We start from the raw sequence: 22,758 nt of genomic DNA, 5'->3' as shown, positions 1-22,758 counted from the left end.
GAACATTCTTAAAAAGCATGGAAGACCGCAGAAATCAACTAGAATTCTTTCCTTGGTGAAGAAAAACCCCTTTACAACATCTAGCCAAGTCAGAAGTCAAGTTTATTTGTATAGCGCTTTTAACAATAAACATTTTTGCAAAGCAGCTTTACAGAATTTTAATGACTTAAAACATGAGCTAATTTTATCCCTAATCTATCCCCAATGAGCAAGCCTGTGGCGACGATGGCACGGAAAAACTCCCTCAGACGACAGAGGAAGAAACCTCGAGAGGAACCAGACTCAAAAGGGAACCCATCCTCATCTGGATGATAACAGACAATGTGATTATAACATTTTTAACATGAAGTCAGTTTTGTTGATGTTATAAACTCTTCATTGATGGAAACTTGAGTGTAAAACTGTTCATGACAACTGCAGTCCTAAAGTTAGCAAGTCAACTGAAGTCCTCAGCCATAAAAGCATTACTGTAAGTGTCCAGAGCGTCCTCCAGGTGTGACTTTCAACTGTCTGTATGGGGCCGTCCTGCACAGGAACGATGTGATGAGACTCCAGCCAGACACAGGGCACCAGGATGGATCAGGCAGGTCCTCAGAAACGCTCTTGAGGTACACTCCCAGAAAATAACGCACATTACTGTACCTTTAGGGGTACAACGGCTTGTCACTGGGGCAGCACCACTGAGCTCTATATAAAATCTGAGTGAAGCCATCTGGCCGCCATCTTGCCACTCCCATCGCGTGGCTTTGGCTTGTGTGTTAAATTGTATCGAACAAACATGCCCCAATAAAAAAGTATCTCCTGACTGTTCCCCCTTTCATTACCTCCTCTTATTTTCTCACCTTTACCCACATTCCTTGCATATCTTTATAGCACTCCCCTTCACTGTTTTTCCCTCCTTTAACAGTTCAGTCTTTGATCATTTTTTTTAAATGGTGCTTTTACTACTATAATTATTTCAACAGAGATTATTTCAGTTTTTCTCTTTCGTATAGTTCTTATCTATCTATCTATCTATCTATCTATCTATCTATCTATCTATCTATCTATCTATCTATCTATCTATCTATCTATCCAACACAAAGGCTGTCCAATCCTTCCTTTCTATTTGGGACAGTTGTCGAAACAGGATTATTTTCTCGTGTTATTTGCCATTTTCACTTCATGAGTGTAAATACGTTTTTCTGACCCTGTATTGATTTCAGAAAACCCAAAGAAAATTAAAACTTGTGCACCAAATTCTAGTGTTGTTTTTTAATTAAAGATGTATGCTATATAATCATTCTGCCACAGAAAAAGAACAGTTCAAAGAAATTACTGAAAGCCCAAATATTGCCATGACATTCATATCCAAGATCAGTGTTGGGAGTAACGTGTTACAAAAGTAACGAATTACTGTAATGCATTACTTTTTGCAGTAATGTGGTAATGTAAGGCATTACAGAAAAAAATTTGGTAATATTTTACTCAGTACAAATGTCAGTAACACGCATTACAATGCATTTTTAACCTGGAATGAAGTGGTGGGGTTTTTTTTCCTTCATACAAATTCGCCAAAATCACCGCGAGATCAGCAGAGGTGAAACGTCCGCGCAAAATGTTTCACTTCCTTTTCCTTTAGGCTAGTCAGACAGAAGAGAGAGATGAGTGAACCTGCAGCTGATCTAACGTCGGATAGCACATTCTCCAGATGAGCATATGCCCATTACTTTAAGTTTGTGAAAAATAAGGATGTGAAGAACATCGTAGTCAAATGCACTTTGTGTGCTAAACCTAAAGAACTGTCCACTTCCCGAAATAGCACCAGTAATTTAACTAAACATTTCCAGAGGTGCCATAGTAACATGAAGTTAGCAAGGAAGCAAGCGGAGGATGAGAGTGGCGATAAAATCACAAAGCAGCCAAAATTAACGTTCTGCCGCTCTGAGATGCTCCTTCAGCCTCAGGAGGTTAGGAGACTTGTGGCGGAGTATGTTGTTGAAGATATGCTGACAGTTTGTTTACATTTTTGTCCTGTATAACTGAGTTTTTTTTTCTGGTTGGAAGTCAGACTAAAGTGATTGAGCTGCCTTTCCTTCGAGGGCTAATAGGCCTAAGCACTTCAATATCATTAAAAGCACTTTGATTTTGTTATTTCTAATTCTGTTTTTCGAAATGTGACTGGGTCGCCTCATATAGCTAATAGTCATTGTCTAGCCGTGATTTAAAAGGCTTGTGGGTGGGGGGTGGGGGGTGTTTCCAGGCCAGTTTTATTGTAGGCTACGATTTGCCATAATATGTTCATTTTTGTTAAATTTCTGAAATGGAGTCATATCCCTTAGGGCTAATCTTTTTTTTTTTTTTTATGAAGCGTAAACTATGCTTAATGCTGTAAACTTGAAAACAATAAAGGCATAGAAATGCTAATTTTGTATCCTGTCATATCTTTAGACATTACAATACAATACAGTTCAATTAATGTTAATATGAATAGGCCTAAAGTTACAGTATTTCTATCACAATTTGCCAGACTTTCACCTTTTGTCTGTTCTTGCGATGATTGTTCCTTGTATTGTGCCATGAGCCATCACTGTGGCTATTATATTCTACTGTTTTTAACCATAAGCCTAGCTCAGTCAGATACCACATCACCTTCCACTGGATGTATGATGAGCTAATTGAGCGTCTTGAGCTACATTTAGATTGCCAAATCCATACTTCCAGTTATTTTGGTGAGAGTAACTTAAAAGTAATGCAATATCAAATCAAATCAAGTTTATTTGTATAGCGCTTTTAACAATAAACATTGTTGCAAAGCAGCTTTACAGAATTTGAACGACTTAAAACATGAGCTAATTTTATCCCTAATCTATCCCCAATGAGCAAGCCTGTGGCGACGGTGGCAAGGAAAAACTCCCTCAGACGACATGAGGAAGAAACCTCGAGAGGAACCAGACTCAAAAGGGAACCCATCCTCATTTGGGCAACAGCAGACAGCCTGACTATAATATTAACAGTTTTAACAGGTATAACCCTCAACTGTCCTCATGGGGCCGTCCTTCACAGGAGCGGTGCGATAAAACTCCGACCAGACACAGGGCACCAGGATGGATCAAGCAGGTCCGAGGGGCAGAAGAGGCCAGCATCTCAATCCCAGGATCAACATGTAACTCAGAGGGACAGATTTGGGGGGGGGGAGAAAGAAAACATGTTGTTAGGTATGCCCTAAAAATGACAAGTATTAAATCTGTGTGGTAGGCTCGCAGAGACGAGAGTCTTTACATCAGGCATAACACACAACAATGGCATGTTAATATGGTAAAATACATCATGACCTGCTCTGGCTGGATGCTTGATTGGGTGATGGGAGCACACTCCTCAGCAATGATGAGATGCAGATGGGACCCTTAGGGCTGGCCAAGACAATTCAGTTACATTTCACCGGGTCTGGGACATGCGACAGAATGTCTGACGGCCGATTCCCTGCAGGCTACGATAGCCAGTCGAGGTCTCCACCCTCTCCACCAAAAGATTTCCTGTTGACTTCATGTAACTCAGAGGGACAGATTTGGGGTAGGGGGGAGGGAAAGAAAACACAGGTGGTTAGGTATGCCCAATGTCACCTGAATAAGTAGGAACAGTATACATATTGCACCGAGTACAAGCAGGGACTCCGGAAACTAACTATGACAGCATAACTAAAAGGAGAGAGCCAGAAGGTAACACAGGCATGAGGGAGCCCCGGGACAGAAAGCAGCAGCCACTACACCGTCAACAAACTCGAGTGAGCAAGCGAGTGGGGACTGACAGCATCCATACATCCCAGTTTACCAAAACACTCTATGTCTGAGGACCCTCCAGATCTACACCTTTACCTCATAAACACCATTAACAAAAGGCTTGACTAAACAGATATGTTTTCAGCCTAGACTTAAATGCTGAGACTGTGTCTGATTCCCGAACATTACTTGGAAGGCTGTTCCATAACAGTGGGGCTTTGTAAGAAAATAGTAGTGTAATGTAGTAGTGCAATAGTAGTGTAATGCCTTACATTTTAAATACAGTAATATTGTAATGTAACTAATTACTTTAAAATGACAGTAACAAGTAATAAATAATGCAAAACAGTTTTGAAGTAACTTGCCGAACACTGTCCAAGATGATATTCATGTCACTGTACTGTATGTAAACTTCTGACCACAACTGTAAATACATCTGTTCATGGATGGCCTCAGAGTTTGTTAGAGATCATGGCTGAACAAACACCTGTCAAAACAGGGCCAGGAAAGTATCCGAAACTTTGAACATCCCACAGACTACTATTAAATCCATCATTAACAAGTGTTGCCAGGCAAAACAAACCTTGCCCAGCAGCACTTATTTTATACCTATATGTTGATGATGGTAATATTTCTCAATCATCAGCTGTCAGGTTATAGTAAAAAAACAAAACAAAATTTTTATATACTGTATATATTACAGAGAGAGAAAGAGAGACCCAGATTTAGATTTTGAATCATAATTGTATGTTTGTGAAAGAGAGCATTACAGTCAGAACCAGAATCACGTGTGTTTGTGAGAAATAGAAATAGAATCGGAACCAGAAAGAAGATATTGTGAAAAAAATGATTTTGACCTTTTTGGTGACCTTGACCAGATGACCCTCAAATGTTGGAGGTTCTATTTGAGACCAGTGTCCATCTATCCTGAAAGTTTCATGAAGATTCGTCCAGCTGTTTTCCCGTAGTGTTGCTAACAAAAAAACAAACCCCACCGAAAACAATACCTCGCCCCCTGGTAGACTCCGTCCTGGGCGAGGTAATAACACCAAAGAATACAGCACAACTGTGACACTGCATCGAGGAGGCCGTCCACTGACGGTCAGTGACCGAGAAACAACCAAAAGGTCAAAGATGATAATTCTCAACATGATGCTACCACCACCGTGCTTTACCATGAATATCTATTCAATGCGCTGTATATTTATTAAATGGTCGATGTTTTTAGGGAGATGGTTCGCTTAGATAACTGTCTAGTGTGTGTATATTGGTTTGTCTCAAAGTTAGAATTTTATTTAACTAGAGAATTTTCGCAGGTTTCATGTACTGTACGTGTGTATCATAAATTGAGGTAGTTGTCGTTTGGTGGATAGACAGATAATCAAGTAGGTAATAATCTTGATTTAAGACATGCACTACCGTTCAAAAGTTTGGGGTCACTTTGAAATGTCCTTATTTTTGAAAGAAAAGCACTGTTCTTTTCAATGAAGATCACTTTAAACTAATCAGAAATCCACTCTATACATTGCTAATGTGCTAAATGACTATTCTAGCTGCAAATGTCTGGTTTTTGGTGCAATATCTCCATAGGTGTATAGACCCCTTCGCATGTTTGTAAACAAACCGACCGTTGCCAGGATGCGCGCGCAGCCTGGACCCAGGAAACAATGGCGCTGCCCATAGACCGGCATTATGAGCTGTCAGATTATGCCAAACAATTGTCGTTACAAGATCGAGAATGCTACATAAATAAGTTAACTCTAACAAGTGGACATCGCCTACCGGATCTGTATTTAATTAAAGAGTGGACGGACGATGTTAGTAAGTTCCCTGGTATACAATGGCCAGATATATACTCGTACCTTATTGACAAGACTTCAGTGTTAGTTACACCCACGAAAAACTTCGTGCCTACAAGTCTTTAGACGCATATGATTATGTTATGTGCGGGCATGTACAACTTGATTAACAATGGGACATTCATATTCATTTTGTTTTAATCAAATTATGCCAGTGATGTGATGGCAATGTGGCTTTAGCTACAACAGCAAATCCCAACACTAAACAGCAATTTGCAGGAGGTGATGGCATGAAAGGAATGATAGTGTAAAGAGTGCAGCTAAGAGAAATCAGAGCTGCGTAAAAAGCGAGAGGCAGAGAGCAGAAATGAAACTGAACGGGGCGGGAGCTAGGTTAGAGCAGTCAACGCAAGTTGGCATTTAGAGCGAGGGCACACAATTTTACCTTTCCATCCTTGCTTTAAAATTGTGATTTTCGGCATACACAAATAATGATGGCACAAAATCTGGACTGCTTGAGTCAAGCGAGACCTCTCCTACAAACAAAACTGCATGCAAAGCTAAGTTAACATGCTAACAATATTCATTACATTGTGTAACTATGACCCAGCTAATCAGACAAACGTTACCAAAGTATTTTGCTACATCAATAAACGAAGACTAGAAAGAATAAAAAAGAAAGATTTAATAAATAGCCTGATGTTACCTGTGATGAAGTGGGCGCTGCAAACCCGCGCATTTTTGATGGTGCTTTCATCCCAGTCTACACGTTTGATGGCTTGTAGCCATAGACGTCGGCGATTTTTTTGGAATGGGTGAGATCCTGCTGGAATTTTGTACATTTTAACCCCATCACTGCTACGATTCTGACACCCGACAACACAACAACTAGGCATTTCTGAGTCTTTTTTGGGTCCAGGCTGCGCGTGCAATTTCCGCTTACATATGAATGACGTTTACTGCGAAGGGGTCTATAGAGACCCATTTCCAGCAACTCTCACTCCAGTGTTCTAATGGTACAATGTGTTTGCTCATTGCCTCAGAAGGCTAATGGATGATTAGAAAACCCTTGTACAATCATGTTAGCACAGCTGAAAACAGTTGAGCTCTTTAGAGAAGCTATAAAACTGACCTTCCTTTGAGCAGATTGAGTTTCTGGAGCATCACATTTGTGGGGTCGATTAAATGCTCAAAATGGCCAGAAAAATGTCTCGACTATATTTTCTATTCATTTTACAACTTATGGTGGGGGGCGGCACGGTGGTGTAGTGGTTAGCGCTGTCGCCTCACAGCAAGAAGGTCCTGGGTTCGAGCCCCGGGGCCGGCGAGGGCCTTTCTGTGTGGAGTTTGCATGTTCTCCCCGTGTCCGCGTGGGTTTCCTCCGGGTGCTCCGGTTTCCCCCACAGTCCAAAGACATGCAGGTTAGGTTAACTGGTGACTCTAAATTGACCGTAGGTGTGAATGTGAGTGTGAATGGTTGTCTGTGTCTATGTGTCAGCCCTGTGATGACCTGGCGACTTGTCCAGGGTGTACCCCGCCTTTCGCCCGTAGTCAGCTGGGATAGGCTCCAGCTTGCCTGCGACCCTGTAGAAGGATAAAGCGGTTAGAGATAATGAGATGAATGAATGAACTTATGGTGGTCAATAAAAGTGTGACTTTTCATGGAAAACACAAAATTGTCTGGGTGACCCCAAACTTTTGAATGGTAGTGTAGTTACAATCAAATATATGCAAACACTGAGACTTGGGTGTGAAGCGTGTAGAGCACATCAGTGGGTGGATTCAGAGTAGGAAAAAAATCAACAACAAAAAAAACACACACAAAAATAAAGTTGGAGAATGAGTGTTGGGACCACACCTATCTTGCCCTTAAGCTCAAAGACCAGTTCAGACAGGCAGCTCTGCAGTATAGGATTACAACACACACACACACGGCTTACTGTTGTCATACCTACAGAGCTTTGCACAGTTCCTAGTGGTATTTGGTGGCCAGTTTTGGAATTGGTTTCAAACAATGGCATAATTTAAGTGCTGTAAAATGGTTGTGTGTTCAGTCATGCATGTTTCTTCTCACCGGACAGACAGACAGACAGTTCTGTTGTCATGCTAAAAAACATGAACAGGTGTGTGTTTCTGTTTTAGATTATGGATTCCCTAATGATAGGAATGCAGGACCATTTTGATTCCTTGTGAGTAGATTTGAAAAGCGTATAATACGTTTGTTTATTTTTTGAATCTATTTTTACAAAAAAAACAAGTTTTTTTTTAATCTATAACAGTTTGAGAATAGACGGTAGGAATAGGTTAAGATGTACACATTAGAGTCAGTGAAAATCCTGACGAAGATGATCACACCAACATGTGTGCGAGATTGCGAATCTACAAGTGTGTATGCAATATAAGGGTGTGTGTGTGTGTGTGTGTTTAGAGAATGCTGATTTACAGGTAATGCCAAAAGGCGTGAGAGGGTGTGTTGCACAGGTTCGTGCACATTACAGCTGAACCACCGTGAGAGGGACTGATTTGAAGAGCTGACATGAAAGGCGAGAAAAGAATGAGACAGGAGAGCAGGAGGGGTGAAATCAGCCAAGCTCTTAATGCGTAGTCGAGAGAGCAGGAGCAGAGCGTAGAGAGTGGGAGGGAGAGGAAGAGGGGGTGACTTGCAGGATCTTATCGAGTGTAATTGCTGCTTCAGCGCTGTCATTTACAGCCTGTGCCAGACTGCAGTGGAGAGTGTTTTGGCCATGCTGTGTGCAGCACCAAGGAACAAAGTGTGTGGGCTTGCAGCGCTGATCCTGGGCCTGCTCTCTCTGGCTCACATTCTCACAGCTTCAGAGCTGCTCGAGTGTGAGGAGAGCTTCTACAGAAACACCCCCCCACAGCGGGTCACTGAGTCGGGCCTGGAGAAGAGATGCCACCGCCTGGGAGCCGGGCGCACTTTCGTTTCACTCTATCACCCTGGACAACAGGCTAATGTCTACACGGCTCTGCGCTTAGGCCAGCACAATGCATGGGGCAAAGGAATAAACGAGGAGTTGGTAAGAAGATCTGCTTTTTTAAAATGATTGATTATTTATCCCTAGTTCTTTCCCTTGCTGAGATACAAAGCATTTCATGCGAAGAGTCAAAACCGTGACTGTAAACTGTAATTGAATTGCACTACCTCTGCTTGGTGTGAAATCACATTTAGCTGTAGATGGCTCCATGATTTTTACCTGATCTGAGTATATTATTATATAGTTTGAAACATCATCGCAGATCTCTGGCTCGATCGAAGCACTGCAAGGAGTTTAAGATATAAACAAATCAAGCTTCTAGAGAATTCCATGGTTTGAAAATGAAGCGTGCATTTAAAGAAAACAGCTGACTAGGGAATAGACGTGATGTTTAGGGTTAGAACAAAACACAAACTCCAGCAAATTTCTTAATGAGCCTTCTGGTGTTTAATGAAAGGACCCATTTAGAGACGTTGCATACATTTGCGTCTCAGAACAGCTTCTTTCTTTCATTCAGCCACAAAGGAAACTTTTCTCCTTTGCTACTGTTAGATTCTGTGTTGCAATGCTGTCAGTGATCGAAAGAAAGCTGTATACGAGGAATAATACAGCAGTATTGACCTGACCTTTCTATGATTGACATTTCTAGAGTCAAAGAAGATATCGTGAAAATAATGTTTTGTGTCTGTCAAATGCATTCGCAGGATGGACCAAGTGAGACCAAAGTCCTTGGAGAAGAGTCCCATGTGCATGTCCCGGCTTTGTACAAGAAGGACCAGGATGTCGCGTCGTCAAATGCAGCTTCCCCTTTCCACAAACTAGATGCTCTTACTGCAGAGCTGGTAGAGAGCAAGACCGTGCCACAGTGCTCTGAGGCAGGGGGGAGTGTTTATGTTCAGAGTGGCGTGGGTGGGCTGAGTGAGACGAAGGCAGATGTGTTGTGGACGGCAGTGTGCTGCGATGTTCCTGATGGACCGAACAGCTTCAGTATGGGAATGATCCAGGAGGGTGAAGGGGAGCTGAAATTGTTGAGCGTAAAGGAGCTGGAGGAACTGCTGGACATTAAGGAGCTTTTCTCAAGTGGGTGTGGAGAAACAGGAAGTCTGGAAGAAGAAGAAGAAACAGCAGCAGCAGCAGCACCAGAAATAATTGAAATTCCTGTTGAAGACACACACACAGCTGAGATGGACAAAAGCAGTGACGAGGATGAGGTGCCCAGCACGACAGCAGATAGAACTGAGTCTGAACCCAACGTGGAAGAAAGCATTAATGAAACAGAAAGCTCTGAGTCTGAAGAGGACAGTGTTCTTCTCTACATCCTGTCCTCCACCATCTCTCTCCTGTGCGCTCCACTCTGTCCAGTTGTCTCCACCCTCACCAACCTCCCCTCACAAATCTGCTACGTCTTGCAAGAGGATGCGGCCGTGCTAGCATCGCTGCCCAGCGACAGCTTTAGTCTGGTGCAGAACCTGGGTTCTGGTGTAGTCTCGGGTGTTAAGAATGTAGGCAGTGTCGCATACCAAGTGGGTGAACAAGGTGTGTGTTCACTCTATACATTTTTAAGCACGTTAGCAGGCACCCTCATGCTTTCATGCCAGGAGGGACTGGAAGGGACAGGAACGCTAATGGGTGATGTTCTGGGGTTGGTGACCGGTACACTGGGTGAGGTTTGGGACTATGGCACAGAGATAGTACGCTGCATGTACCAGGGACTTGGTGGGTACATGGGTACCGTGGGCTCAGAGGTGGGCGAACAGGGCTGGTCAATAGGTCAAGGGATAGGCACGCTGGTCTGGAGGGGACAGAGAGGACTTGGGCATGTGATTAATATGGTGGTGGGCATCGTTGGAGGAGTGTTGGGAAACACCGTGGAAAACATACAGGAAGCTTTCAGAGGGGAGTGAGAGAACGGGAGGTATTTTTTGTGCATGAGTGCATGGATCTGGCGCAAGCTTATTTATACTACATTATATCATAGTCAGTGTCTTGTTGCTCCGTACAAAAACGTTTATGTGGATTGGAACTAGGTTTATTTATGATGCACAATTCAGCTTTTAAAGTGCCATTCCACCATTGGATGTATTCTTTGGCATAAAATACAATATATTTTATGACAACATGACTAGACAGAGAAATCTTTCAGCTTCAAAATGATATATCAAACATAATTTTTTGACAATGACAAGTATATTAATTTTGCGACCAAAGTCACCTACCCTTTTAATTTCCGCGCGGTAGTAAAACGTGATGTCATCGGCAGGTTCCCCTTCTTGTGTACCACGTCACGTGTGACGTGGCACAGATTATCAGCAATGGCGGATAGAACGCGATTTCCACTTGTCGATTGCTGTGCCAATATTCACCATCGACCGTCTCCTTTGGGCATCACTTGCTAGTTTCCTTCGCTTCTTTTCCGAAGCTGACAATCGCGTTCTATCCGCCATTGCTGATAATCTGTGCCAGGGGAACCTGCCGATGACATCACGTTTCACTACCGCGCGGAAATTAAAAGGGTAGGTGACTTTGGTCGCAAAATTAATATACTTGTCGTTGTCAAAAAATTATGTTTGATATATCATTTTGAAGCTAAAAGATTTCTCTGTCTAGTCATGTTGTCATAAAATATATTGTATTTTATGCCAAAAAAATACATCCAATGGTGGAACGGCACTTTAAGTTAAAGGACTGGGGACTGCCATGAAGATCTTTTTATGGATCTGAGATCTTAGTGATTCACCTTTTACACTGTTTGTAAAAGTTTGGTGCATTCACTGTCACACTGATTGTTCAAAGTGGAAAGGTAAAGGGTTATTAATTACAGAAGGAACAGAAGGTATAATGCAGATGTTTTTGATGTAAAATAAAACGTGAGTGGTGTCATAGAGACCATGATGTGAGCATTTATAATGCAGTTCAGTACCTGCTACATTACTAGGTTTTCCAGATTTGCCTTGGTGAAATATTTGCACAAATGACCCAAGTTGTTAAAGAGAATATCAAAGTTGAATCTGTGACAAGAAAAACCTGATGTTCGGTGTCAATCAAGTGTTTGTGCCCAACCATCTCCTCAGTGAAACTGAGATATGTACACCCCAAATCCAACCTAAGTGATGTCTGAATAAAGAAATGTTTCGTGGATTTTTGATACTCGTCTCATTTGTTCTGATAAATCATTTTAATCTGACGGAAAACTGCATGTTTGTGATGGAATGCTGATGATTAAGGGGGAAAATTTTTACAGTAAGTCTATTGCAGTGTTTCTCAACCGCTGGGCCGAAGCGCCATCTAGTGGGCTGTGAATTTTTTTTCAAGTTGAAGCTAATTTTTACTCATGGTAGGGTACAATCGCTGGGTTGCATCTGACGTCACATCCGCCTCATTAAGCTACGGTCACACTACAGCTCACGATGGGTTATCGATAAAAATGAGGCATTTTGGTGGCGATATACACGTGAGCTAAAAGGTGTGACTGCGCTCTTGGAACTCAGTCGTTATGGGAAACACCTGATACTGATTTGAGCGCATTCAGCACATGCAGATATGGACGCTGTTTTCACAGAGGCTTTGCGAAGTATTATCACTGTCCTGTTTGTTTCTAGCCATGTTTATGACTCTGTTTAAATAATTTGTCTTTTGTTTTTATAAATATCACGCCTGCTAATAAACACTCTTCCTGCATTTCGATCCGTCGACCGCCGTCCATCTTGTAGTGTCCTGAGCCCCAGAGCTTAAACTCAGTCATATATAAAAAGTCGAACTCCTCCATGCTCTTCCAGGTTTTCATCTGTGTGTCCGTGTAGAACGATGTCTGCAGAACCAGGTAGTTTGAGATGTCGGGGAACTCAACGGATGGATAATTTTCCAACTCATAGGAAAAATCCTTCTTTGTCAGTGTGTAAGGATCTAATCCCATTGAGTGGTTTCTATATCCACTTCTTCTTTTGCAGTTTTAATAACTTGCTTGTTTTTCTGTACACAAACATGGCAAATAGTTCTTGTGTTAAGGGACCGGACTCCACTTTTGGATCATTAATCCCGTTTGACTGAGAATGCCCTGCATGCATGGGTTTGGCTCCTGGCACATCCATACAGTTTTAAATACAATACCTACTATTAAAAACAGTTTGTTTTTACTGCATTTATTTAATTGGGGATCTTTTTTAATGGGCCCCGACTCATTACAAATATGAATAGGTGGGTCTTCAAAGGTTGAGAACCCCTGGTTTATTGCATGCTTAAGGGGTCTCTGTCAATCATCAAAGTTTCTAAAGAGGTTCTTTATGATAGAAAGGCACTCAACTGTAGGGATGTACATAGAACCATGAAGTGTTGTCCCAGAGGGACATCTTTTTAATGTTATAGAGAAGGGAAAATTGCAGATTCATCATTAATATAAGCAATGGAAGGACAGAGACATAAATGGCTTCTTTCATGGGCAGCATGGTGGTGTAGTGGTTAGCACTGTCACCTCACAGCAAGAAAGTTCTGGGTTCAAGCCCAGTGGCCGATGGAGGTCTTTCTGTGTGGAGTTTGCATGTTCTCCCTGTGTCCGCGTGGGTTTCCTCCGGGTGCTCCGGTTTCCCCCACAGTCCAAAGACATGCAGGTTAGGTTAATTGGTGGCTCTAAATTGTCCATAGGTGTGAATGTTAATGGTTGAGAGGAGAAAACCTCTATAATAATCCAGTAGAAGACAACGGGAAACCACTACTGTAATGTTCCCTAGACACTTTGATGGCTGAAGCCATCAGAGCGGCCACGTCACTGTAGTGATATGCCAAAATGGATGGGTGGATGGATTTGTCTATCTATCCATGTATGGATGTACAGTGGGGCAAAAAAGTATTTAGTCAGTCACCAATTGTGCAAGTTCTCCCACTTAAAAAGATGAGAGAGGGCTGTAATTTTCATCATAGGTATATCTCAACTATGAGAGACAAAATGAGAAAAAAAAATCCAGAAAATCACATTGTCTGATTTTTAAAGAATTTATTTGCAAATTATGGTGGAAAATAAGTATTTGGTCAATAACAAAAGTTCATCTCAATACTTTGTTATATACCCTTTGTTGGCAATGACAGAGGTCAAACGTTTTCTGTAAGTCTTCACAAGGTTTTCACACACTGTTGCTGGTATTTTGGCCCATTCCTCCATGCAGATCTCCTCTAGAGCAGTGATGTTTTGGGGCTGTTGCTGGGCAACACAGACTTTCAACTCCCTCCAAAGATTTTCTATGAGATCTGGAGACTGGCTAGGCCACTCCAGGACCTTGAAATGCTTCTTACGAAGCCACTCCTTCGTTGCCCGGGTGGTGTGTTTGGGATCATTGTCATGCTGAAAGACCCAGCCACATTTTATCTTCAATGCCCTTGCTGATGGAAGGAGGTTTTCACTCAAAATCTCACAATACATGGCCCCATTCATTCTTTCCTTCACACGGATCAGTCATCCTGGTCCCTTTGCAGAAAAACAGCCCCAAAGCATGATGTTTCCACCCCCATGCTTCACAGTAGGTATGGTGTTCTTTGGATGCAACTCAGCATTCTTTCTCCTCCAAACACGACAAGTTGAGTTTTTACCAAAAAGTTCTATTTTGGTTTCATCTGACCACATGACATTCTCCCAATCCTCTTCTGGATCATCCAACTGCTCTCTAGCAAACTTCAGACGGGCCTGGACATGTACTGGCTTAAGCAGGGGGACACGTCTGGCACTGCAGGATTTGAGTCCCTGGCGGCGTAGTGTGTTACTGATGGTAGCCTTTGTTACTTTGGTCCCAACTCTCTGCAGGTCATTCACTAGGTCCCCCCGTGTGGTTCTGGGATTTTTGCTCACCGTTCTTGTGATCATTTTGACCCCACGGGGTGAGATCTTGCGTGGAGCCCCAGATCGAGGGAGATTATCAGTGGTCTTGTATGTCTTCCATTTTCTAATAATTGCTCCCACAGTTGATTTCTTCACACCAAGCTGCTTACCTATTGCAGATTCAGTCTTCCCAGCCTGGTGCAGGTCTACAAGTTTGTTTCTGGTGTCCTTTGACAGCTCTTTGGTCTTGGCCATAGTGGAGTTTGGAGTGTGACTGTTTGAGGTTGTGGACAGGTGTCTTTTATACTGATAACGAGTTCAAACAGGTGCCATTAATACAGGTAACGAGTGGAGGACAGAGGAGCCTCTTAAAGAAGAAGTTACAGGTCTGTGAGAGCCAGAAATCTTGCTTGTTTGTAGGTGACCAAATACTTATTTTACCAAGGAATTTACCAATTAATTCATTAAAAATCCTACAATGTGATTTCCTGGATTCTTTCCCCCCATTCTGTCTCTCATAGTTGAAGTGTACCTATGATGAAAATTACAGGCCTCTCTCATCTTTTTAAGTCGGAAAACTTGCACAATTGGTGGCTAACTAAATACTTTTTTGCCCCACTGTATTGATGGGTGACAAATTTCAGGGGAAAGAGGAAGCTCTGTTGATGCTTGTCCTATAAAATGGAAACGCCATAAATACAAAGTCCTTCTGCCTGATTGACTTTATTCTATGATGAACCACTTATCTCCTGACATGAGTGGGCTCTTACAGGAGTCTACAGATCTCTTACAGCTAACAGATCTCAACCCAACTGAACATCTATGGGAGGTTTTTGAGCGATGTGTTACAGTACTCTCTACCTTTATCATCCAAACAACAGCTGAGGGAATATCTTTTGGCTATTCATGCCTCCAGTACAGTTCCACATACTCCTAGAATCAGTGCCAAGGTGTACTGAAGCGGATCTGCTAAATCAGCTCCTTACTAAATCACACTTCATATTAGTTTCGAAGAATCACGCCAATAGGTACTTGTTGAACACCCATTTCCAGATTTAGTCCCATTTTGATGTTATAATAACCACTCTTCTGCGAAGGCTTTCCACCTTTTTTGAACTGTGGCTGTGAGGATTTGTGCTTATTCAGCCACAAGAGCATTAATGATGCTGAGCAAGGAGGCCTGGGGTGTATTCAGAGTTCCAGTTCATCCTAAAGCTGTTCAGTGGGGTTGAGATCAGGGCTCTGTGCAAGACACTTGAGTTCTTTCACTCCAACCTTGGCAAACCACGTCTTCATAGACCTCATGTTGGGGTCTTTCACTTAGTTCCAGTGAAAGGAAATTGTAACAATGTGGTAGCGGTTTGAAGAAGGCTCACATATGGGCATGATTGTTGGGTGTCCATGAACATTTGGATTTATAATAGTGACTAGAGTTATTATTTAATTGTATGTCGAATCATGAATTCTTGATGCTAAAATGCCACAAGAAAGCAACTACATAAACTCATTCTATCGTAGACCTATACTGTAAATAGAGCCATTATGTCATTTATCAGAAAAGATGTTCCTTTGCTTTTTTCCCCATTATGAAGTTATCCATTAGAAGGTGGGCACGTACCAGTCAGCCTCGACTAGATGTACAGGAACATGTAAACAAATTACACACCCCGAGCAGTCATTTCTTCTGGGTGGCACAGTAGGTACTGTTGATGCCTCACAGCTCCAGAGTCCCCGGTTCGAGCCAAAGCTTCAGTTACTTTCTGCAGAGTTCTAAAACTTGCACTTTTAATACAAAATACATCACGGATCTGAGGGGCATATTTAAATAATATTGGCTGGCTTTTTTCATGGTCTATCAGATATATTCCATTCAGTTAGCATGATACTGAACGAGTCAAAGACGAGTTCAGTATCATGCTAGCTGAATGGAATATATCTGATAGACCACAAAAAAAGCCAGCCAATATTATATTATTATTATTATTATTATTATTATAATACATACACACTCTTCATATCAGCATTCTTGAGTGCCAACGTTAGCTTACCCATGACTTGGTGCTGTTTGCGCGGCAGTCCAGTTAGCTTCTAGCTGACGTAGCAGTAGCGTTAGCAAAGGCCAATGCGAGCTTACCCGCGACTTGGTGCTGTTAGCGCCGCAGTCCAGTTACCTTCTAGCTGGTGTAGTGTTAGCGTAGGCCAATGCTAGCGCAGTCAAGCTGAATATTATTATTATTATTATTATTATTATTATTTTCGGGCGGCATGGTGGTGTAGTGGTTAGCGCTGTCGCCTCACAGCAAGAAGGTCCAGGTTCAAGCCCTGTGGCCAGCGAGGGCCTTTCTGTGTGGAGTTTGCATGTTCTCCCTGTGTCCGTGTGGGTTTCCTCCGGGTGCTCCGGTTTCCCCCACAGTCCAAAGACATGCAGGTTAGGTTAACTGGTGACTCTAAATTGACCATAGATGTGAATGGTTGCCTGTGTCTGTGTCAGCCCTGTGATGACCTGGCGACTTGTCCAGGGTGTACCTGCCTTTCGCCCGTAGTCAGCTGGGATAGGCTCCAGCTTGCCTGCGACCCTGTAGAACAGGATAAAGCAGCTACAGATAATGAGATGAGATTATTATTTTCCCTGTGTAATTTACTTAGTTACTTTTAAAATCAACATAGACAGCTACACACATTGGAGCTACCTGGCAGCCAAAATTCTCTCAATCTTCTGCTTTTAACGACGCAAACCTCGTGGCCATGTTTGTTTACAAATTGTCACTGTCACTCACTAGTGCAGAAGTTTTACATCTTCGACGTGTCTCTTTTCCAGTTTTTCAATGCCCGTTGGTATGTTTTTCTCTTGTAAATATGCATGAAGAATATCTAATGAAGTTTTGGTAACCTTTCGGGTGTTCAGTGCGTCTTCAGTTTCAGTTTATTTATTTAGTGCTTAAACCTAGCACTGGATCAGCCTCGTCTTCTCTATCTCCCGGCCGACAAAGAAATGATTCTGCGCATGCACAGCAGAAAAGTTTTGTTAATGGATATTCGCATGAGCTCTGACTTGTGACGCTGTGTTGTCTTGACAACATACAATATTGTAACAATATTGGATGCTCATTCTCCATTGGGGGGAGTGGCGTAACACATGGAGGATAAGCGATATGATAACAATATTGCATGCCATCAATAAACCCACTAGAAGGGAATAGAATAAATATATGTTATTTCCCAGCTGGGAGGTCCGTATCGTGAAATACCATGACCAAGGTCCTGAAAGTACTGAGCGAGGCCCTCTGGGCCGAGGTCATGGTATTTCACCATACGGACCGACCTTAAGCTGGTAAATAATATATTTATTTTTTTCTTTACCAAATTCTAACAGAAAACGAGAGCGCCCGAAAGGGAAAACCGAGCCGAGCCGCCATTTTGAATTCTCATTCACGGCTGTAATGCAAATGGCTTCCTCCTCGGTATACAAGTGCACTTCTATGGCAGGAAAAAAACTACATTGCCACCTATGTAGTCCCCTATTTATACAAAATTGAGTCATTCAGGATTCAGCCATGTTTTTGCCTGGCGTTAGCAAGTTAGAGGTTTTTAGCTTTCTCCTGAAATGTTTTCTTTTATTTCTTCTTCCTCAGGGTAGTAAAACTCGCTTTCGCTGTGAACACTGTCGTTATCACTATCCTCCTCATTCATTCATTATCTCTAGCCGCTTTATCCTTCTACAGGGTCGCAGGCAAGCTGGAGCCTATCCCAGCTGACTACGGGCGAAAGGCGGGGTACACCCTGGACAAGTCGCCAGGTCATCACAGGGCTGACACATAGACACAGACAACCATTCACACTCACATTCACACCTACGGTCAATTTAGAGTCACCAGTTAACCTAACCTGCATGTCTTTGGACTGTGGGGGAAACCGGAGCACCCGGAGGAAACCCACGCGGACACGGGGAGAACATGCAAACTCCACACAGAAAGGCCCTCGCCGGCCACGGGGCTCGAACCCGGACCTTCTTGCTGTGAGGCGACAGCGCTAACCACTACACCACCGTGCCACCCGTTATCACTATCCATGCTGTAAAATTAATGCTATTCTCCTGATAAATGCTGGCAAAAATTTATAAGATTTTTGATAATCTTATAAATAAATCTTATTAAAAAAAAGATAAATGTTGACAAAAAATGCTACGATGTTTGTTGTTGTTGTGAACGAGCGAGTCGCCAGAGGTCCGTAACCGGGGTCTGTAACAGGGGTCCGTACCGTAGGATACGGACCCGCTCGCCAGCCAATCAGAGCGCAGGATTTGATGAAAACCAGACCGTGAAAAAAATAAATGTTTTTATTCCATGGAAAAAGTGTCCCGTATGTATAATAATTCCTGATATTTCACTATGATGATGTTACTCCCAGTGTTTTCCCGCTGACTGGAGGTGCGTTGTCAAAATGGCAAACCGGTTCAAAATTAAAATTCTTTTGATTAACTTGTGTATTTTATTTTGTGGATGTATCCATATAATATCAAGAACATTACATGGTGGTGTGAAGATATGAAGTTTATCTTCTTGTGTTGAAAATATTTTCACTTGTGATAGACACATTCACCACATGAAGATAAATTTCATATCTTCGTGCAACCGTGTAATATCATATATACACACAAAAACTTTGCTAATATTATACATTAATTTCAAGAAAAAAAGCAAAATTATCAGCCAATAGAAGAAAATTTAAAGCTTACAAATAGCAAAATGCGTCTAGAAGCAGGCTTAATAATCTTAGAATTGGTTTATTGTAATCTTTTAACAGGAAACAGTAGGTACATTTGACTATTTAAGATATTATAATTTGCTAAGATGTGATTTTTTTGCAGTCTGCACTGACATCATGTCTGAACTATTTCATGAATATCAATGATTTCACCAGCTTCAAGCACACTACTGTGAAAACATTAATTTTTGTATAGGCTATTGTTCAATAAAATAAGGTTTCTTTCTTTGGAGTTTCTCTCTCGCTCTTTTTTTTTAGCAGGTTTAGAGGTAATAAAAATCATGGCACAGAATATGGAGCCTGGGCATCAAATAACAGACAAATAAATGAAAAGTATAACCGAGGCGAAAAGTGCTAGAAAAGACTAAAATTTATAGTTTAAATCATTGCTCCTAATGTCTGACCTGTAGTTATTATAATGAGTGCTATTATTAGTGGGTAAATGTAAGCCAACTGGAGAGGAAATGTCTGACTCTTCCTTCCGGTCGCTGAATTTAGTTTAGTTTAATTTAACGCGGCGACTGATTGCATCAGTCGGCTCTGCTTTACGACAGTTCGTACGTCTGTTTAGCGCTGCTTTCCGGCAGCGTTGGAGCTTTCGTTCGGCACTACTACATGCTGGATTGAGGCTGACGTTTCTCATTATTGCACTTAAAGGTGAGCTAAATATTATAACAGCGGTTATTAGAAACACGAAGGTACAAGCATGCATATTATTTACACATATTTAGCTACATAAATCCTCTTTCTCCGAGCTTCAGGAAGTTTTACTGACTCCTGGACGACTGTTGCCGATGAATCACAGGAGCGTGTGTAGTGCTGTGGCGCTTATTGAGCTTTATTGTACAGGGAGAACTCTGTCTGTGAGAGTCCGTGAAGAAAATCTAGGGTTTTTTGTTAATTCAGTAGAATTATGGAATTAATTGAGGAACTAGCGAGCTTTCTAACTTTCATCTGTTAGAGCAGCCTGGCATAAGGTGAAAGTAAAAAACAACAGCAGTCCCCTTGAGATTAGATTGCATCATTTATTTCTCTCTCTCTCTCTCCCCCCCTCTCTCTGTGCCTTTCTGTCTGTCTCTCTCTCTCTCTCTGTGCCTCTCTGTCTGTCTCTCTCTCTCTCTGTGCCTCTCTGTCTGTCTCTGTCTGTCTGTCTGTCTCTCTCTCTCTCTCTCTCTCTCTGTGCCTCTCTGTCTGTCTCTCTCTCTCTGTCTGTCTGTCTCTCTCTCTGTGCCTCTCTGTCTGTCTGTCTGTCTCTCTCTCTCTGTGCCTCTCTGTCTGTCTGTCTGTCTGTCTGTCTCTGTGCCTCTCTGTCTGTCTGTCTGTCTCTCTCTCTCTCTCTCTGTGCCTCTCTGTCTGTCTGTCTCTCTCTCTCTCTCTCTCTCTCTCTCTCTCTGTGCCTCTCTGTCTGTCTGTCTCTCTCTCTCTCTCTCTCTGTGCCTCTCTGTCTGTCTGTCTCTCTCTCTCTCTCTCTCTGTGCCTCTCTGTCTGTCTGTCTCTCTCTCTCTCTCTCTCTCTGTGCCTCTCTGTCTGTCTGTCTGTCTCTCTCTCTCTCTCTCTCTGTGCCTCTCTGTCTGTCTGTCTCTCTCTCTCTCTCTGTGCCTCTCTGTCTGTCTCTCTCTCTCTCTCTCTGTGCCTCTCTGTCTGTCTGTCTCTCTCTCTCTCTCTCTCTGTGCCTCTCTGTCTGTCTCTCTCTCTGTGCCTCTCTGTCTGTCTGTCTCTCTCTCTCTCTGTGCCTCTCTGTCTGTCTGTCTGTCTGTCTCTCTCTCTCTCTGTGCCTCTCTGTCTGTCTGTCTGTCTGTCTGTGCCTCTCTGTCTGTCTGTCTCTCTCTCTCTGTGCCTCTCTGTCTGTCTGTCTCTCTCTCTCTGTGCCTCTCTGTCTGTCTGTCTCTCTCTCTCTGTGCCTCTCTGTCTGTCTGTCTCTCTCTCTCTGTGCCTCTCTGTCTGTCTGTCTCTCTCTCTCTGTGCCTCTCTGTCTGTCTGTCTCTCTCTCTCTGTGCCTCTCTGTCTGTCTGTCTCTCTCTCTCTGTGCCTCTCTGTCTGTCTGTCTCTCTCTCTCTGTGCCTCTCTGTCTGTCTCTCTCTCTCTGTGCCTCTCTGTCTGTCTGTGTCTCTCTCTGTGCCTCTCTGTCTGTCTGTGTCTCTCTCTGTGCCTCTCTGTCTGTCTGTGTCTCTCTCTGTGCCTCTCTGTCTGTCTGTCTCTCTCTCTGTGCCTCTCTGTCTGTCTGTCTCTCTCTCTGTGCCTCTCTGTCTGTCTGTCTCTCTCTCTCTCTCTCTCTCTCTCTGTGCCTCTCTGTCTGTCTCTCTCTCTGTGCCTCTCTGTCTGTCTGTCTCTCTCTCTCTCTCTCTCTGTGCCTCTCTGTCTGTCTGTCTGTCTCTCTCTCTCTCTCTGTGCCTCTCTGTCTGTCTGTCTGTCTGTCTGTGCCTCTCTGTCTGTCTGTCTCTCTCTCTCTGTGCCTCTCTGTCTGTCTGTCTCTCTCTCTCTGTGCCTCTCTGTCTGTCTGTCTCTCTCTCTCTGTGCCTCTCTGTCTGTCTGTCTCTCTCTCTCTGTGCCTCTCTGTCTGTCTGTCTCTCTCTCTCTGTGCCTCTCTGTCTGTCTGTCTCTCTCTCTCTGTGCCTCTCTGTCTGTCTGTCTCTCTCTCTCTGTGCCTCTCTGTCTGTCTGTCTCTCTCTCTCTGTGCCTCTCTGTCTGTCTGTCTCTCTCTCTCTGTGCCTCTCTGTCTGTCTGTGTCTCTCTCTGTGCCTCTCTGTCTGTCTGTGTCTCTCTCTGTGCCTCTCTGTCTGTCTGTGTCTCTCTCTGTGCCTCTCTGTCTGTCTGTCTCTCTCTCTGTGCCTCTCTGTCTGTCTGTCTCTCTCTCTGTGCCTCTCTGTCTGTCTGTGTCTCTCTCTGTGCCTCTCTGTCTGTCTGTGTCTCTCTCTCTCTGTGCCTCTCTGTCTCTCTCTCTCTGTGCCTCTCTGTCTGTCTGTCTCTCTCTCTCTCTCTCTCTCTCTCTCTCTCTCTCTCTCTCTGTGCCTGTCTGTCTGTCTCTCTGTCTGTCTGTCTTTCTCTCTGTCTGTCTGTCTTTCTCTCTCTGTCTGTCTGTCTTTCTCTCTCTGTCTGTCTCTCTCTGTCTCTCTGTCTGTCTTTCTCTCTCTGTCTTTCTCTCTCTCTCTCTGCGCCTGTCTGTCTGTCTGTCTCTCTCTGTGTCTTTGCGTCTGTCTGTTGCTCTGCGTCTCTGTCCCTGCATCCGTCTGTCTGTCTCTCTGTTTCTGTCTGTCTGTATCTCTGTTAACCCCCCTCCCCGCTGTCAGAAATGGCCTCTCTGCATGTGTCCTCTCACCCTGATGACTTCAGGAGTTTGCTGGTCCTGATTGCTGCTGAATACTGTCCCCTCCACCCACATGTGTGTGCTAAGGAGTCTCCTAATAATGTTGTCCACTCTCGCCCTGCCCTGGTCCTGGGAGGACCCGAGGGAACGACGCTGTGTGGTGCCAGTGCTGTCAGTTGGTACCTGGCATCCTCAGGCAAGAAGGTTGGCAGTGATGCCAAGCAGCAGAGCCAGGTGTGGCAGTGGCTGAGCTTCACTGAGAATGAGCTGATTCCTGTGGCCTGTGCTGTGGCCTTCCCTCTGTTAGGGGTGACGGGTATTGATAAAAAGGTGC

General features: G+C 43.3%; 2 protein-coding genes across 2 annotated transcripts in view; both read left to right on the top strand.

The window, feature by feature from the left end:
* Window positions 1-8,193: 8,193 nt before the first annotated feature.
* Window positions 8,194-10,690, top strand: LOC132885952 (endonuclease domain-containing 1 protein). The gene is made up of 2 exons (XM_060920483.1): window positions 8,194-8,595; window positions 9,258-10,690. The coding sequence occupies exons 1-2, from the start codon at window positions 8,302-8,304 to the stop codon at window positions 10,455-10,457; spliced, it is 1,494 nt and encodes a 497-aa protein (XP_060776466.1). The 5' UTR covers window positions 8,194-8,301; the 3' UTR covers window positions 10,458-10,690.
* An 8,971-nt stretch (window positions 10,691-19,661) lies between these two features.
* The window catches only part of vars1 (valyl-tRNA synthetase 1), a 113,498-nt gene continuing 110,401 nt past the window's right edge, over window positions 19,662-22,758 (top strand). The window contains exons 1-2 of the mRNA XM_060921557.1: window positions 19,662-19,777; window positions 22,408-22,754. Of these exons, the coding sequence (XP_060777540.1) occupies window positions 22,410-22,754 (345 nt within the window). The 5' untranslated portion in view covers window positions 19,662-19,777; window positions 22,408-22,409. The remainder of the gene's footprint in view (window positions 19,778-22,407; window positions 22,755-22,758) is intronic.

The sequence above is a fragment of the Neoarius graeffei genome, chromosome 5, assembly GCF_027579695.1.
Source record: "Neoarius graeffei isolate fNeoGra1 chromosome 5, fNeoGra1.pri, whole genome shotgun sequence".
Taxonomy (NCBI): domain Eukaryota; kingdom Metazoa; phylum Chordata; class Actinopteri; order Siluriformes; family Ariidae; genus Neoarius; species Neoarius graeffei.
Note: the sequence above shows the minus strand (reverse complement) of the source record. Positions and strands in the feature narration are given on the sequence as shown.

Bases quoted from the DNA above. Each gene is read 5' to 3' on its own strand.
- LOC132885952 (XM_060920483.1), top strand. From the start codon at position 8,302: ATGCTGTGTGCAGCACCAAGGAACAAAGTGTGTGGGCTTGCAGCGCTG. The intron at 8,596-9,257 runs GTAAGAAGATCT...ATGCATTCGCAG, and splicing joins AAGGAATAAACGAGGAGTTG to GATGGACCAAGTGAGACCAA.